General features: G+C 41.5%; 1 protein-coding gene across 1 annotated transcript; it reads left to right on the forward strand.

The window, feature by feature from the left end:
• The first annotated feature begins 14 nt into the window (after positions 1-14).
• ASB9 (ankyrin repeat and SOCS box containing 9) lies at positions 15-12,438 on the forward strand. Its single transcript, XM_015886661.3, has 7 exons — positions 15-256; positions 4,166-4,245; positions 5,331-5,438; positions 5,710-5,860; positions 6,424-6,558; positions 7,876-8,067; positions 10,738-12,438. Exons 1-7 carry the CDS (start codon positions 163-165, stop codon positions 10,860-10,862), a joined length of 885 nt encoding a protein of 294 aa, XP_015742147.2. The 5' UTR covers positions 15-162; the 3' UTR covers positions 10,863-12,438.
• The last annotated feature ends 5,155 nt before the right edge of the window (positions 12,439-17,593 follow it).

A 17,593-nucleotide genomic window follows, 5' to 3' on the forward strand; every position in this document is an offset into this window, starting at 1 on the left:
CAAAGCGGTGTAGTACCGAGTCTCAGCCTGCGGTCGGCTCCTTTGCGCTCAGCTGCTGGGCAGATCGCTCCTGCACGAGGGGGCTCGCCGTGAACGATGGAATATAAACTCCTTAGAGTTACCGTGAAGTGAGAAAACAGACACTGGACAGACGGGGCTGAGATGGATGAGGAGGGAATGAATCAAAACGGCAGCAAGTCGCAAGGAGCAGGAGGCCAGGTGCCTGAAACGACTCCATCAGAGGTGCTGATGAGGGGTGAGTAAGGCTCCTGCCTCTGTCCTCACGTCTGCTGGCAACAGAAGCGGGCAGAGTCAGGCTGCAAAGGCGAGCTTCTATCGAAGTTACACTTCAGTGCAGATCCGCAGCCACGTCCCCGTGCATTTGCACTCCCAGAGGGATGTTAATAAGCTCGATGCTGGTTTCTCTTGTGGTGTTTTTTTTCTTTCTTTCTTCTTTATCTTTTATTTTTTTTCCTGGTGCATCACAGAAAAGCTGTCACATTCTGTAGTGCAGTTCATGCAAGCAGAAACAAATGCAGTAACTGAACTACAGCAAACTGGAAAAGAGATTGCAGTGTGACAGTGTGTTGAACTTCGATTGGTGCCAGCTCAGCGCTGGCTCAGTTCCTCTTTTCTTTTTCTTTACTTCCTCTGTATTTTTATCTGCTTTTTATTTCTTTCTCTTTTTTATTCCTTGTACCCGCTTCTACTTTGTTGTTTTTTTTTCTTCTTTTTTTCTTTTTAACTTTCTTATTCTTTCTGGTCAGCAGGACCAACCGCCCTTGCCCAGACACAGCCACTTGCCCATACAGGTTCTTCCACAATATCTATGGCCTGGTGATCAGCTGTGACCAACACTGTTGTAGTCAGTGGTGAAGTTATTTAAATAAATGCCCTCACTCTGACTGTTGCTCTGTTGGCTGGCCCAGAGCCATTGAAAATACAACACAGTGACCAACCAAGGAGAAAGAATTTATCTCTACACAGCAGCTTAGCTAATGATGTTCCCTGCACCCCCATTTTCTGAGACACCATTCCTTCAGTTCATGGTCAGTGAAGTGGGATTATGGAGGGAAATTAAGATAATATGACTTCATAGTGTCCTTCTTTCCAGGGCTATTGAGAACACTTCTATCCTTAACACATAGAACAAAGAGACACTGAAAACTAAACAGAGGCAAACTACAGCTTAAATATGAGCAGTGTGTTGGCTGTGTTGCCTGCTGCTCCTCGTGTGTGTGCATGTGTATGCATGCACTGAGGCTAGGGTGGGAGTGAAGGGAAAGCGACGTCATTACAACAGTGTGAACCAAACCCAATTCACATGGGCCATGAGCTCTGCCAAAATGGAGCCTGGGAGGGAGAAAGCCTACAGGCAACATGGGTGGCTTGGTCTGTTGGGCGCTGGAGCTCAGTATGTTCCTCTTGCTCCTGCCTGGCTCTTAGCAGAGCCAATAAGCTCTGCTGGTGGCTTGCAGTGGGAATGTATTTGGCTACATATATCACGGGTGTTAGGTGAAAGCCTTTAAATATGAAAAATACCACTCATAGTATTGTTATACATAATGCCATAGGCTTATGTAAATGTAAATGTGTATGCAAGAGCATGCTTCAGCTGAAAGGATTTCAGAGCCCCTTGTGAGCTACACTGTGTAAGGCTACCACGAAAGGAAAGCAGCCTAGGGAGTCACTGAGCGTGTGGCACCCTCTCCATGATCAGAGACTGGAAAAATGTTTTCAGCCTCTACCACAGAATGAATGCTCCTCTAGAAATGTGCTGTAAGGATATCCACAGGCAGCAGTCAAAGCTTGGTTGTTCATGCAGTTACTGGTATAAGGCTCCCTCTATACCTGCCCTGCCAGGTGGATGCAGTGTCAAGTAGGACCAGAGGTTTCATGTAACCTCTGGGCTGGCTGCAGTTTTCAGCAGTGAAAGGGGAGCTGGATGGCCCCAAGCCACAAAAAGTCAGTGGGTTTTGGATGCTGAAAGCCATGAGGCCTGACAGAGCATAATTGTGGATCAAGGTGCAGGCAAATTTCAAATATGGATTAACAGTCTCATTTTTCCATGAGAGAGCAATTGTACATATTCTGGGAGACAGAAATCTGCTCTGCTGTGGCCATATGTGCAGTGAATGCAACTGTGCCAACTGTGTACACTGGCCTTTCTTCTCCATGGACTGCTCTGACAGCAAAGTATTTGAAGAGCTTTCTCAAATGTCACTGTTAGAGAATTTAAGAAGTCTAGGGCTAGTTAGCAATGGCAGTTATTTAGGCTTTAATCAGGTGCCTGTATATGGTAATAATAGGGATCATTTATATTACTGATACTGTATCTACTGTGCCATGCAGTCAACAGGACCTTTCACCCTTTATTCACAATTTACCTAAGATGATCTTAAATCTGTCTTAGGCCTCCACTTCTATTTAAGATAAAGGACCCAGTCCTGCCTAGTACAGGATGCCCAACCAGGTTAGGACATCCTTGCATATACCCCTTTTATTTTCCACTGACACTGATCACTCTTCTAATTCACTGTTAAGAATTTATGAAATTAGAAGTTAGTGGTCATTCCACAGATCTCTATGATCTGGTTTGGAGTCTTAATGGAAACTTGTTTTTTCCTGAAGAAAACACTGAGTTGGATGGATAAGGGCTGCATGTGTAAAGTGTAAAGTATTTCCTCAGACCTTTATATTAAGCTGCAAATTGAGGAAAGGTATGTCCTGTTAAATGCATCACATAATGTTTTTGCCTGTCAAATAAATCTTTCATAAAAGCTCTTGACATGACTTAACAGGTTTGTTACCAAATTTAATCATAAAGGCTCCCTCCCATACCTCCTTCATTCAACCAGAACTACGCTGACTCATTTCCAGAAATTATTTTTGGCATGTGGTATTTTTATGAACATTGGTTCTGAAATATCAAGTTTACTTCAAAGTAGGAGTTAGAATTCTGGTTCTGATGCAAAACTTTTTCTTTTTGCTTCCTGAACCATCTGCCAAAGTGCCCTTATGTCATCTTTTGCATAAGTCCCAATGAGAGAAAATGTGATTCTTTTTTGTGTATGTTTGTTTTATACAGGCACTTAGGATATTAGTGTTTTTAACACAGTTATAGGAATACTTTCTTTATGACATACCTAAGTAAAATTACTTCCTTCATGACCTGGGCCTGTGTTCTTACTACCATTCACTGGGTATCCCACCTCCTGCACTGTCCCTTGGAGAAATGGAGGGATCATGTGCTGAAACACAAGTAGGTCTCGGGGTTGTGGTAGGTGTTCCCATACTGCTGAGGAGTCTCATTTTCTTCAGCATCAGAGAGAAGATCATTTGCAAGTCCTCTTGCTCTTACTCTTTTGCCGTGGCCCAGAGAGGCAGAGCAGCAAGAGATCATGCAGTCCATAAGTCCTTAGGGTGAAATCACATCTCTTTCTTAAAAAACAAACAAACCACCTTACTGTAAATACAGTGTTTTTTCACCAAATCTACTTCACCTAAAACTGTGTGCCTTCTTTTCTTCACTAAATGTTCAAGCATGAAAACTAAATTCTAATGCAGGCCCTTCCCTTGAGCTTCCATCTGTATTTGCTTTTTATGGCTTCCACAGCACTGAGAATAAGCTATTATTTAAAATGCACCACTGCAGAGGCTGACACTAGACTGAAAACTGAGACACAAAATCAACAGGTAGTACAATTTGTCTCCTTGTACTTTGGTACTGTCTCTAGTTACACATTGTTGAACTGAGCCCACCTCTGAGCAGGGGTGAATGATTGAGCAGCTGTACCCTTTCCAAAACATGCTCCTTTTGAGCTAATTGTTCAAGCCTAATGAGCTTGTGAAAACAAAGGCACTGGAAATAATTCAAACTGAGAGACAAGCTCAGTCAGAACAAGGTGGTGTTCTGTAAATCATTCTCTTGTCCTCTGAATGGGAACACAGCTGCTCAGCACTAACAGGGGATGAATTCAAAACACACCCAGAGTGAACCCATCCTGTTTTTTTCTCTCCACCCTGCAGCCTCTCCAAGAAAAGCTTGGTGGTTCAAGTAATAAATTAGAGGAGAGGATTACTGGGTTACACAGTTGAAGTAAAGTACACTGATGAAACAGTCCATGGAACTGTTAGACATTCTCCTGTCTTTCTCTTTATGCAGACTTCGTTTCAGACTGGTCTCCTTTACATGATGCATCTATCCACGGGCGTCTGCTTGCTCTGAAGAAGCTCATCAACCAGGTATCCCTCTACCAAGTCAGAATGATCTCTACTGGGTTAATTCGGTTGCTGAATGCAGTCTGTGTCTTACTCTGAAATATCCAGGGTAGGAGATCATGTAGACCAAAATGCAGTGAAGTCTTTGTGTAACGTATTTTTTTCTACACTTCTTTCCTCACAAACTCTGCATGTTAAGCTGAAGACCTTCATCTTGGGTTGCAGGTAACAAGACTTTAACTGTTACCCCTGTGGTCAGCTGCAGGGCTCTTTCTGCAGCTCCTGTGCCCATGACCAGCACTTGGTGCCTTTGGTGGGGGCAGCTCCAGATGCAGACAAGACTCCAGTTGAGGCTCCAGTTCAGGCACCCAGACATCTGTTTCTTGTGCTCTTTGAAGTGCTTGAAGGCCCTGCTCCTCCCAAAGAAGGTCACAGCTGTGGAGAAGAAATTTTTGAACTTCACTGAATCATTCCCTCAAAATTATTAGATTTAGCCAGTGGAGGATAGAGAAGTGTTATTGGAAACTCTTCCATCTTAAGCTTCTAGATCATGAAGACTGATACAAGATATCCTGTGGTAGAGTCAATTCAGTGGTTTCTAATGAGGGGGCCAGTTTTTGTTCAAAAAGTGCCATAATCTAAAGAAAGTATATCAAATGTATATATCAAGAGTACTTCTAAGTTTGTTCCATTCAAACAGTCGCAGACTGGAGGTCAGAAGACACGAGCAGACACGTAAACAAGAGAGAAATCATGACCCTGTCGAGAACTATTAAAATATTTTTAAATCCTTTTATTTCAGAGTTTGTTAGCTGTGGTGTAGTAGAGGTAAAATAAAGCAAAATGCTTAGAAGGATGACTGCATTGTTCTGTTGGACACTTTGCTGACCACAGCTTTCTGTATAGATTAGTGATGTGGAAAAGGCATGACCTCTGGCACGATGTGCCAGTATCTGTTCCAGCTGAAGCACCACAGACTCTTTCATTGCTTACCTAGCAGTTGAGAAAACTGATTAAATAAAACTGTAAGAATCATTATAGATGAGTGGTGGGTTGTTGCTACTGTTGTTTGTTTTGTAGTTGGCTGTAATGATATTTTCTTTCATCAGGGGAGTGACGTTAATCTTGTTACTGCAGACCATGTGTCTCCTCTCCATGAGGCTTGCTTAGGCGGTCATGCTGCTTGTGCCAGTTTCCTATTAAAGCACGGTGCTAAGGTAAGTGCATCATGGACAAGATATTGTCTCCAGTGTTAATAGGTTTTATTATGACGATTTAATGCTATATCATAGAATCACAGAATGGTTTGGGTTGGAAGATACCTTAAAGATCATTTAGTTCCAACCCCCCTGCTGTGGGCTGGGACACTTCCTATCAGACCAAGTTGCCAAAAGTCTCATCCAACATGGCCTTGAACACCTCCAGTGATGGGACATCCACAGCTTCTCTGGGCAACCTGTTCCAGTGTTGTTTTTATTCTTCCCCCAGGTGAATGGGGTTACTGTTGACTGGCACACTCCTTTGTTCAGTGCTTGTGTCAGTGGCAGTGTGGCCTGTTTGAATTTACTGCTGCAACATGGGGCCAACCTGCACCCGCCCTGTGACTTGGCATCTCCCATCCATGAAGCTGCTAAGAGAGGTAACCTCATGGGTGTCAGCGTTGTTTTTTATCTTGCTAGAAGTCTGGGGAAGTGGAGAAAAGAGGTAAAGGAGATCTTCATGATGTAGGCCAGGAATTGTTCCTTCCTACTAACCCTCATTACAACTGTTGCAGTTGCTCCCAACACTGATGCTCACCAAGGGCCACTTATTGCTGCTCTCGGGGCCTCTGGGTTCATGTGGTGACACTTGGAAAGGGATACATTGTCCAAATCAGCTGCCTTTTACACAGAGATCCAAGAGAGTTGTCTTGCCATCTTCAAAAGCAGAAGAGAAATTCAGCATGTTTCATCTCATCTCCAATAGAGATCTGTAACAAGTCAGATATAATGCAGGGGCTTTAGCGTATTTTCAGATTGGATTTGCAGTTTCTTGTTTTTCTGATTGAAAACACTGGAGTAAGGAGAATGGATCAAAGTATTACACTATCACCTCTTGGCAAAACAGTGAATCTTTGCCAAATTACACTTTTGCATCAGAGAATTTGGACTGTTGCAAAATGCCTTATCTCTGCACGTTGACTCTGCCTTTATCCCTTTTAAGGTCATGCGCAATGTGTTGAGCTCCTTATATCCCATGGGGTGAATATAGATCACAACGTCAAACATCTGGGTACTCCGCTTTATGTAGCTTGTGAGAACCAGCAAGTGGACTGTTCCAGGAAGCTACTTGAGTCAGGTAAAAGGAAAAATAAAGAATAATGTATTTTCATTCCCTTTAATGTCTGTCTTTGGATTCTCTTTGCAGCAATGATTTAGAGGAATTCTTACTCTGAAACCTGGATAAGTTTTCTTTTCTCAATGTCAGTCCTGTGTTAGTGAGGGGAGCAGGGTAAACAGGGCCTTCTTGACCAAGAAATGAGCTTTACAGCTCCCAGCAAAGTGGTGGATCATCCTGGATTTCATGCTGCCAGTGATGCCTACAACAATGCCATCTTCTCCAACGTCCATGTATTTGTGCTGCTGTAGCTATATGAAGATAGTAGCAAGAAGCTTCCTTTTTTCTTTAACCCTCTTTACTCAATAGAAATGACTGTACAATTTTTGCATACTTCTTTTGCGAATGTTTTAATTCTTGTAAAGTTCATCAAATGTCTGAAACATTTCCAACATGAAGAAAAAACATTCAGCACTGTATGCTTTTTCTCAGATAAACCCAGCTACAAATCTAACCACTTGGATAATTACACAAGGCCATTTCTTACCTATGGCAGTTCATCCCTTCTAACAAAAGGGGCTGCATAGCAAAATGTAGCCACATAGCTCATAGAAAAATGATGGACCAACCAAACTCCCTTGAAAAAAAGACACATATAGATGGCATTATTCATGATTTAATCTTTTCTAAGTAAATCAAATACAGATTAAGAATTCACTTTTGCCTATTATTTTCTGTTTTTTTTCCTTTTGTCTTTTCTGACTTCTGTGTATAGGAATATGTGCTTTAAAAATGTCATAAATGGTCTCAGATTGGTTCTGCAGTTCACATGTTTTGTGAGATGTTAGATCAGGATAACAGGCTGAGGAGCACTTGGGGATTAGAGAGTGCTTACATCCTCCACAATTAAGGGCCTCAAAACTTTTCCATCCTCATGTTTTTTCCTGAGCAGACTTGGTAACTAAGCACCTGGAAATCAGCTTAAGCCTCCGGTATGGAGCAGGTTGAAATCTTGCATGCACTTTAAAGGAATGGTGAGTTGGGATAGGGAGCAAATGAGATCCATAGAGGGAACTACTCTTTTGTCAGACTTCAAGAAGTCTGTGGGCTGGACTGTGGGTAAAAGACTTCCTTGTGCACTGTTCCTTTGGGATCATTTTCACAACTCCACTGCTTCACAGCAAGTACAAATTATGGGACCAAGACCTAAACGACAGGAATTCACCTCTAGGTGAATGCTACAGTGTTTAAGGATTGCTCAGAGAAATTGCAGCTAGAGAAGGAAATGGAAATAAACTCTAGTGTAGTCATTTCTCCTTGTCATCTCTTTGTATTCAGGTGCAAACGTGAACAGCGGCAAGGGCCTGGAGTCCCCACTGCATGTGGCCACCAGGAGTTGCAGTGTAGAGCTGGTGATGCTCCTGATTGATTTTGGAGCAGACATTTGGGCAAAGAATGCTGAAGGCAAAAGGCCAATGGAGCTGGTTCCACCTGGCAGCCCTTTGGGTCAACTCTTCCTGCAGAAAGAAGGTGTCTCTTAGCACTTGTTTTTTTTTCTTCACTTGGGATGCTACCGGGAAAAATCATACAAAGCACCTCACAAGCCTGTAGTATTTTGTACTCTTAGTTCTACAATACAGAGAATAACTAAGGCTACCTCAATCTGCTGATATTTGGACACTGTCTCCTTCTGTGTCAGAGTATAGTGGTGCTAACAGTGATGACTACCTATCTTTTGACCTACAGGTCTGTGAATATTGCATTAGGGAGAATCCATATTGAGCTTTCAGTGTGATGCAACAGAGAGCTTAGGGTAAAAAAAAGTCCCTTGAGTCTGGGATGGGAATAAAGCCAGAAATATTGTATGGAACATGCCAACAAATGTGAACAGAAAATCATCTCTGATGAGAGCTGTGTTTATCTGGTCTATACTGGGACTAGGATCCTCAGTTTTTATAGCATGCCAACTTTTAGACACATGCAAAACACCCCATATGTTAAAAATTACAACACTGATCTCCTGGTTGATTGTTGTTTACTTTTATTCTGGGGACAAAACCTGGCATAGGTGCAAAAGTGTCCTTAAAATGATACTATATTCATTGTTCTGTGGGAATTAAGAAAAACTACACAGGAATGATATAATGAACACGTATATATACACTAGATTTTCTTGGAAGGCCAATTACGTACTGTATAATCCAAAAGTATCAAGCTGTAGGGCTAACCCTTAGGAAGTGCTTATTTAGAACATGTGAATGAAATCATGCCGGTCTATGTTGTTTGATTGGTTACAAACACTTCGATGAATGAGGCAGATGCATTTCACTTACTGTTCTTGAGGGAAATTAGAATAAATTCTTTAGTGTCAGAGTCTTGTGTTCTTCTTTAGATGCTCTCATTTAGTCAGTAAACTACACAAACTAATAAACAATCTGGGTTTTCATTATTTTAAACAAATTACTGACCCACAATCCTACTAAGTGTAGATATGGTTATTGTCATAAACAGATTTACACCAAGGTAAAGGTGGAATAATAAAGTGATGAATCAGGCCCTTTGTGGAACATGAAAATAACAACATGGAAACAACTGTGCTGTTCGTATTATGTATGTGCAGCGGACATTTGGTTTCCAGCCTAATCTCTGGTGCACAGAGTGGTGATCTTTTCAGTCTCAAATCCCTGCTGCATGAGCCTCGTGACTCCTGAGGCACCACATGTGTCCTGTTTATTTGAGATAAAAAAACATCCCAGGCACACCCTGTGGAGCTGTCATGAAAACTGCTGTGGCTGAGCTAAGGGTTTGGGCAAAAAGGATCTTTGCTAAGCAAAATTCAGCAATTGAAGTTAGAAATGATGAATGCCTGAAGGGTATTTTGCAGCTGAGTGGTGTTTTTCTGATGTTCTCCAACATGTCTTTTCCTGAGTAGGGTGATATCTAATGGTCAGCTGATGTCTGACTCCTGTGGCTGTTGAATTTTTGCTACCTAGGAAAGGGGTGTGCACATTGCATTCTCTTGTTTAAATGGGGATCAGAATCTCCTAATGGGCCCCATAGCTCCTCACAGGCCTCATAGTTCCTTATGAGTCTCATAGGTCCAACACACAAATCTTGTTCCCCTCTCCCTGAGCACACCATCACATGCCACACTGGCATTGCAACAGGGTCAAATGTGCAGCATAGGGCTATCTAACAACCCAAGTATGGTTTCTGAGTGGTTTTAAAGAGCTTACTTGTATCTGCTTTTTTTGTGCTGCAGTCTGCATTCTCTCCTCACCACACTTCGTTTCTCCTCCTCAGCATCTCTGCTTACCACTATCTTATCCACTCACTCATGGTTGCTGGTACTGACACTGGCCATCTCCCTCTTGCCTTCTACACTTTCTTCTTATCATCTCCTCCACAGCCCTGGCATCCAAACTTTCATTTGTGCTCACTGCTTGCTTGCATTTACAAGCCTGCCTATGGCAGGGGGACTGAAGCTCATTGCTCTTTAAGTTTCCTTCCAACCAAAGCCATTCTATGATTCTGTGATCTGCCCTTCTCATCTCCCTTTCCCCTGGAAGACCATCATTGCTCTCAGTGCTGGTCAACTGCATGTGCAGCACCAGGCTGTGAAAGTGGTATGTTGGGGTCTGAACAGTGGCAGGCTCTGCCATCAAAAGCACTGCACAGCATCTACCCTTTCATGAAAAGGATAAGCCCCCCAAATAAGCCCTTAATGTCATTATACTTAAATAAAGGAGTTGAAAATAGCACTAGTTTCTTCAGCATGGCTTGTATTTATCAGCATGGGACCGGTTAATCAGAAAGGCTTAAATAAAGGATTATGTAGCATTTCTTTTGCTATGTGTTTGTCACTGTTATGAAATAAGTTTCAAGCAGTGGACTGCAATTCTGGATCTCAATGAAGGTCTGTGGGGTGAATACTTTGAAGGAAGCATCAATCATCTCTTCACAAACAACACAAGCGCTTTAACACTCATGCAAGTTAAAAGGGAAGGAATGATTCTGTTAATGGTTATTATGGGTGTGTAATGACAGAGAGTGATGAGGCTTGAGCCAAATGGTGGGTTGACATCTTTTGGTGGATGTAGGCCTGGATTTCCACTACCAAGTGTGCTGGGGGCTGCATGTGTATGGTGGGCCTTGGGGAGATAAAGCCATATGCATAACATGTCTCCTGTCTCTCTCTAGGGCCGTTGTCCTTGATGCAGCTCTGTCGCTTGTGCATCAGGAGGTGCTTTGGGCACAAGCAGCATCAGAAAATAACTGGCCTTCTTCTCCCTGAAGAGCTGAAACATTTTCTTCTTCATGTTTAAGCCCTTCAAGTACAAAATGGTGCCTTAATAGCACAGCAAGGTTTGTTGAAGAAAAATTTCTCAACAGTAGTGTTGCCAACACCTGCAGTGTGATAATATGTGACAGCTACTGGTCCCTGGTAAAGCCCTGGGTTTGAGAAACATGGGAACAACCAACTTGCTGAGTCCTCAGCATCACCCCCAGCCAAACAGTGACTTGAAAAGGAGTTATTCTGCATGGATGTACTGTAGAGCATAAAAATGTGTCTCAGGATCCTCCTAGAAAGGGCAGGAAATGAGTACCACCTTTTGAGACAGACCTCTTGTTCTCTGGGTCCTGGCACAGTTTCAGAGAGCTCATGGCTGACAAAAAGTTTAAAAGAAAGCACATATCCCAGCGCAGCATGAACAGCACTTTGTGTATGTTTAAGGATAGCTGCGCTTTTTCAGCAAACAGATTTAGTGCCGACATCTGTGAGGTCTGTATCCACACCACCATAATAAGGATAAGGAACTCAACTGAACCTACTTGCAAAATTGGACAACACAAGTGATGGATACAGGTGTCTGGTATGAGAGGTTAATTTTTGTGCTGATCAGACACAGGAAGCAGTTCTGTTGGTCTGTGGGACACTAAATTGTACCCTAATGGGACAAAATGATAAACACAAATAGGTCCTTAAATTCCCTTGTTATGGGATACAGACCCTTAGAAATCTTCACTGTTCATCACACATTATCTGAGCTATATAAACATTCACCATCTGCTTTAAGATGTCAATCTCTACTCTCTCCCTCCTGATGAAAGAGGAAAATAGACGTTTGTCTTTATATTCTGAAAAAAGATGAAAAAGAAAAAAAAAAAAAAAAAAAAGAAGAGTTTATTATGGATGGATCCTTCTAAAATCAGTATCTTGCATACGCTGAATCTCCATTGAACAGGCAGGGAACAGACAGCTAACCTAGTGCTTAACTTTTTGAAGATTAATGTTAAGCGTGAAGAATCCCTGCTTTGGTGACACATCCGAAAGCTGGAAATCCATCTTACTACATTTTAGATCAAGAACTATTTATTTATTTTTTACCTACTAGTTTAATCAGTTACCTTTAAGCATCTTATTTTGTTACATTATCAGAGTAGTGTTAATATCAGGATAAAGAGAAGGTGGTGAGAACATTGTTTCTAGATCGCTTTTCATCTGGAAATTTCATACCTTAACTTTGCTTCCTTGAATCCCTCAGATCATGCATAATTGGGATGAATTCTGTTTGCTCAGTTTGTATCATCTCAGTATATTTGCTTATTTATTTTAATATAAATTGTGATCAACACTGGCGAATTACATCCTTATGCATCAACACTTATCCAGTTATGAACTGTACAAGCTATACAAGATGCAAACCAAGTAAGCTAAATACAGGTGAGGTTTGGGTGTTTGTGTTTTTTTGTATTTGGAATCAAATGTAATGCAAGATTTGAAAGACTGTTGTGAATATATTTTATCAGATTTTTTGCTATTATTTTGCTGACAGTTAAATGGCTATCAACACACAGTTGTACAGGACATTAGTTAAAAAATAAATGGTTTATATTCTGTTTTGATTTTCATTCATTTTTTAAATATGATAAAATGAATACTGCCTGATGCTATGGATTTTTGGACTGAACTCTGTAATGCTGTCTACAGGGTAGTAACATAGAGAGTGTTTTTACTAAATAGACATAGTGAAGTTGAGACTAAGATGCAGACACTTCTCAAATCTTGCCCTTTGCTGACATTTGAAGGTGGAATTTGACACTTGCAGTTATTTTTCTACTCAATTGAGGGTTAATGAACAGCAGTATGAGATTTCATAGAGCAGGAAAAGATGTAACTTAAGGTGGTCACTGTCTTCAGTTCACATTTTCTTAGTGACTTACATCAGATTGGTTCTTATGTCTCATAGGCAAGAGGCACATGTAATGATAAGGTTGCCCTTTTGTGTGCCTATGCAACTGAAGAATTATTTGCTGTAAGTTAGCATGTGGTAATCCATTTACAACGTGAAATCCAAGAGACGTCTGCCAGAACTGAGCGTGTACACTATGGGTCTGGAGAGGGGTGGGAGGGCAGCAATTCCCTCTTTCAGTGTGTCTCCAGGTATGCCCACAGAGACCAGCTTAAAGAGAGATGACAATACCAGCAATTTGCTTTACAGGATGCTGTTTCAGCTTGTTATGAAAACTGTTGAAGTAAATAAACACTTTCATAAAATGAGACAACTAATTCTTAACTGGAAACCAGAGACATCTTAATCGTGTAAATGTAATATAAAACTTTGGAGTGTATGCAGAGAATGTCATAGGGAAAAGCCCTAGAGGGATGAGGGGCCTAAGAAAGCCTGTCAGTATTCAAGGATTACTTCCTTCTAGCTCAGAAATGATGCATCCCAACAGAAAAAGAAGTCAGGCATAAATGCCAGAAGGCCCACACAGATAATAAAGAACTTCTGGCAAAACTCAGGCACAAGACTGTACACAAGAAGGAAGTAGAAGTGGAAGCAAGGACAAGTAACATAGGAAAAATAAAGAGATATTGTCCAAGTAGCCAGGGATCAAGTTATCAAGCTAGAGCCCAAATAGAATTTAGTATGTTCAGGGATATAATGGGCATCAGAATGGCTTCTACAAGCACCTCATTTGCAGAATGAAGACTACAAAAAATATGGGCCCTCTCCTGAAGAGAAGAGAGACTTAGTTATCCAAGGAAGTAGAAAGGTCTAGAAAGTGAATGCCTCCTTTGCCCCAGACTTTACCAGTAAGACTGGCCTTTGGGAATCCCAGAACCCAGGCTGAATGGCTAGAGCAGGGAGGATATGCCTTTGGAAGAAAAGATCAGGGAATATATGAGCAAACTGGACATTCACAATTCCATGGGCTGTGATGGGATGAACCTGTGAGTCCTGAGGAAGAAGGCAGATGTGACTGTGAGGTCTCTCTATATTTTTTACCTGAAGACAGGAGAAAAGCAAAATCACTGCTATCTTGAAAAATGACAAGAGGGAGGATCCGGGGTACTACAAGTCAGAAAGCCTCGTCTTGATCCCTGAGAAGGTGATGGAACAGTTCATCATGGAAACCATTTCTAGGCACATGGAAGAAAAGAAAATCATCCAGATTAGCCAGCATCCATTCACCAAGGGGAGGTCATGTCTGCCTGCCTTGGTAAGCTTCTGTAATGAAATCACCAGCCTGATGGGTAGGTGAAGAGCAGTAGGTATTGTCTTCCTGGACTGCAGTAAGGCCTTTGACACTATTGCCCAAAACATCCTCCTAGAAAATCTGTTGAAGTATGTGCTACGTGAGCAGACAGTGAAGTGGATTGAGAACTGGCTGAATTGCTGGACCCAGAGTTCAGTGATACAAAGTCTAGCTGGAGGCCAGTATTGGGTCTACTCCTATTTATCATCTTTAGTAGGGCTATTGCATTAGATGACCTCCAGAGTTCCCTTCCAATCTCTATGATTCTGTGATTCTGTGTAGGCCGCATTACAGCTTTTATGTATTTAAAGACTTATAAAAAAGAATGAGCATAACTTTTTACACAGTCTGATAGAGACAGGACCAGGGGGAATGGCTTTAAACTAAAAGAGGTTAGATTTAGATCAGACAGTAGGAAGAACTTATTTTTAGTTTAAAACCATTCCCCCTGGTCCTGTCACTTAACCATTCTGTGGTTCTGTGATTCTGTCCTTTCAAGTCTCCACTGACATTAAGTCTTTTCAAGATGACATTTTAATTTACTAGTTCAGCAAAATAGGACTGACTCACTGCAAAACAGCAGATTAGCGGTGCTAGAATAGAGACAACAGAAAAAGCTTTTATCCTTAAACATGGGATGTACTGAATTCCCCTCAGCACTCGTGTCCCTGAGCACCCCAAATCCAGGACTAGATGCTGCTGAAGCCATTTTTTCTTGATTAATTCATGCAATGTCTCTGTCAAAACAGAGACTGCCTTGCCCTGCGGTCACAGCCAATACCCTGCTGGCTTTGAATAAATGTTCCTGGGAGCTATTTCTCTGCATATTGTGTGATTATTTGTCATTCTTTGATATATTGCTCATCTCACTGCTCCGAGGAATGGAGCACTTTTACACACGCAGGCAACATTTGATGCAAAAAGATGCTTTGGGGAGTCCACTTTTCTTTAAAATGACAGCAGTGAGCTATTGCTGCAAAGACAAATGTTCCACGTATCCTCACTTGGCAGGGTAACCCTTATTATAACTCTCAGTGAGTGTTTGTATAGCACAGCCAGACCACGCCTGGGCTATGTAACCGAGCAGCAGGATTTTGTTTCTCTTCTAGGTCAGATGAAGCCTTTACTTTCTGATCTGTTCGTATTTTTAAGGTGCTTGAAAATCATTAATCATCACCAATGAAAAAAACAAGCTTAGACTCGTGGCTTTCTCATTTGTGAAGTAAAACTGGGTTTGTGTTCGGTCAGCTGTCTCACTTCACAAATTCAGCTCTGGAATCTCTGCTGGCTCTGGGGTTTTTGAAATCCCTAGAGCTTTCCTTTCTAAGGCCTGAAAAACGCAGCAGTCACAGAGTAGCTCTTTGTCTCATGAAAGCGTGTTGACTGAATCCTGAGGGTTCATAAAGATCCCATAAAATATTATAAACATGATAAATATAAGATTGCAGTGCACATTTTATTAACTTATTTTGGGGAATGGGAGTTGTGTTGTTTTGTCTCTGATGATCTGATTGTCCCCACACAAACACTGTCTGTGCTGCGAGGTTGTGCTTGTATTAAGTTCTCCAGTACCCATTTGCTGCCCCTGAAGCTGCTGTGATAAGTCGACCCTGTGCGTGACCCTATAGGTGCCACTCCAGTGAGTGCCAGGTCTGAGGCTGACAAACCTTTTATTTCTCCCAGCTGCTAATACATACTTTTTCTATAAGCTAGTGAGTGGCACATCTGGCTTCTTATGTCTCTTCAATGAGAACTACAGGTTTCCCATTCAGTAATTATTACTTTCACTTTCATGGTTTTGGAACGGGCAACAAATCACTGCTGCTCCTAAGCTGATCAGTCGCAGTGAGTGCAAGGTGCAAGCATATCCCAGCTTCCTTGGATTTAAGACTATTAGTTCATCCCATAGAGAAGGCAAAGCATTTCTGGGAGCATCCTGCTCTTTGCTCACTGACCACTGGAGGGGGAGAGCAGGAGATAGTGCTCTGAGCTCCCAGACATTATTTAGTCAGCCAGACATTCTACCTTAAACCTCTTCCTGGAAAAGCAAAGATGAGAAAACATATTTTCTCTATTCTAAGCTACAATTAATTGTACTAATTCTGAAACTAGACAGTAAATGAGAACAACCCCGAACTGTTCAATTCATGTGAAGATAATAACTTTTTTTTCTTGCAGAAACAGTGCAAAACACGCAAAATAGTATACTCCAATTGGACTGTTCTTGGGACATATTCTGGGGAAAGTATTAGGATGCAGCTATTCTTGGATATTGTTACTAGAATTTTTTTAGAGTTGATAGAGACAAATGCAAATTCCCTCATAGGAAATAACAAATTCAATTTGCTCACTCAGATGAAATAGATCTTTCTCATTTTTTATGACTCCAAACCTCTCTCTCTTGCCCAGTGTATCCAGCAAGACTGGCTTGAGTTCCCTGATGCATGTTTTAATGCAGTGTTTTAAGTATTTCTTTGCAGTGGAGACAGACTAGTGGCCTTTGCTTGCTGCTACCAAAAGTTCAGCTTGAGCCAGTAGGTGGCAATGCTGGCACATGGCATTTTTTTTAACCTATCTATATCTATCTATCTATCTATCTATCTATCTATCTATCTATCTATCTATCTATCTATCTACCTATCTATCTATCATCTATCTATCTATCTATTTATCTATAAGTCTGTCTGTCTATCAATCTACCTACCTATCTTTTACTTTTCTATAATTTCCCAGCTTTTCTACACCAATTGAAGTGTGATTCAGCATCATGCATACAACTCCTGATCTGATAAATAAATGCTGCTTCATATTTACAGTATGGTGATGACATCTACTATTTACAGATGCTGAGAGGAAAATCAGGCTGCTCTGGTAAAAATGCAGGCCGATGCTCTGGTGTGGTCAAGTATCTGGCAATCTGAGGCAGACTGCAGAATTCCCAATCCTTGAAAGGTCCACTCAATTATTTCATTTTTAATGTAGCATTTTGCTAAAGATATTTTACCACCAAGATCTATTAACACCTGACAAAAAAAAGTGTGAAAGCCAGAGAAGTCTTCAATGGAACATCCTTTCCTACTGAAATGACATATAACTAACCAATTAGAAGCTCAAATCTGTCTCAGATTCAACATAAGTACCTATAGAAGTACAACATCCTTCAGAGCCCAAGGAAACAGTTCCAGTTGTTAGTTTCCTAATTTCATAGCCTGCCTGTTAATGATTCCTAGGCAGAAGCTCTAGGCAAGAGTCCTTCTCATTTATTTTCTGCAAGAGTGTTCCTTGCAGTCTGCTCCTAAGACACACACAGTCCAGGGCCATTTGTTGTCACAAGCAGGACTCATTGCATCCATGCTCCATGCCATGCAGTGTCTGATTTCAGGGGAATGTCTTCTTCCCACATTTTCTTTACAGTGTTTAAATTGCACTGCTTTCCACAGTTTACTGCCCAGGAGGTGCGTACATTGCAGAGGATCTACTTTAGATTTACATCTTAAAAATAAATGCCTTC

The sequence above is a fragment of the Coturnix japonica genome, chromosome 1, assembly GCF_054131305.1.
Source record: "Coturnix japonica strain WE chromosome 1, WE-NBRP24, whole genome shotgun sequence".
In the NCBI taxonomy this organism is placed as follows: Eukaryota; Metazoa; Chordata; class Aves; order Galliformes; family Phasianidae; genus Coturnix; species Coturnix japonica.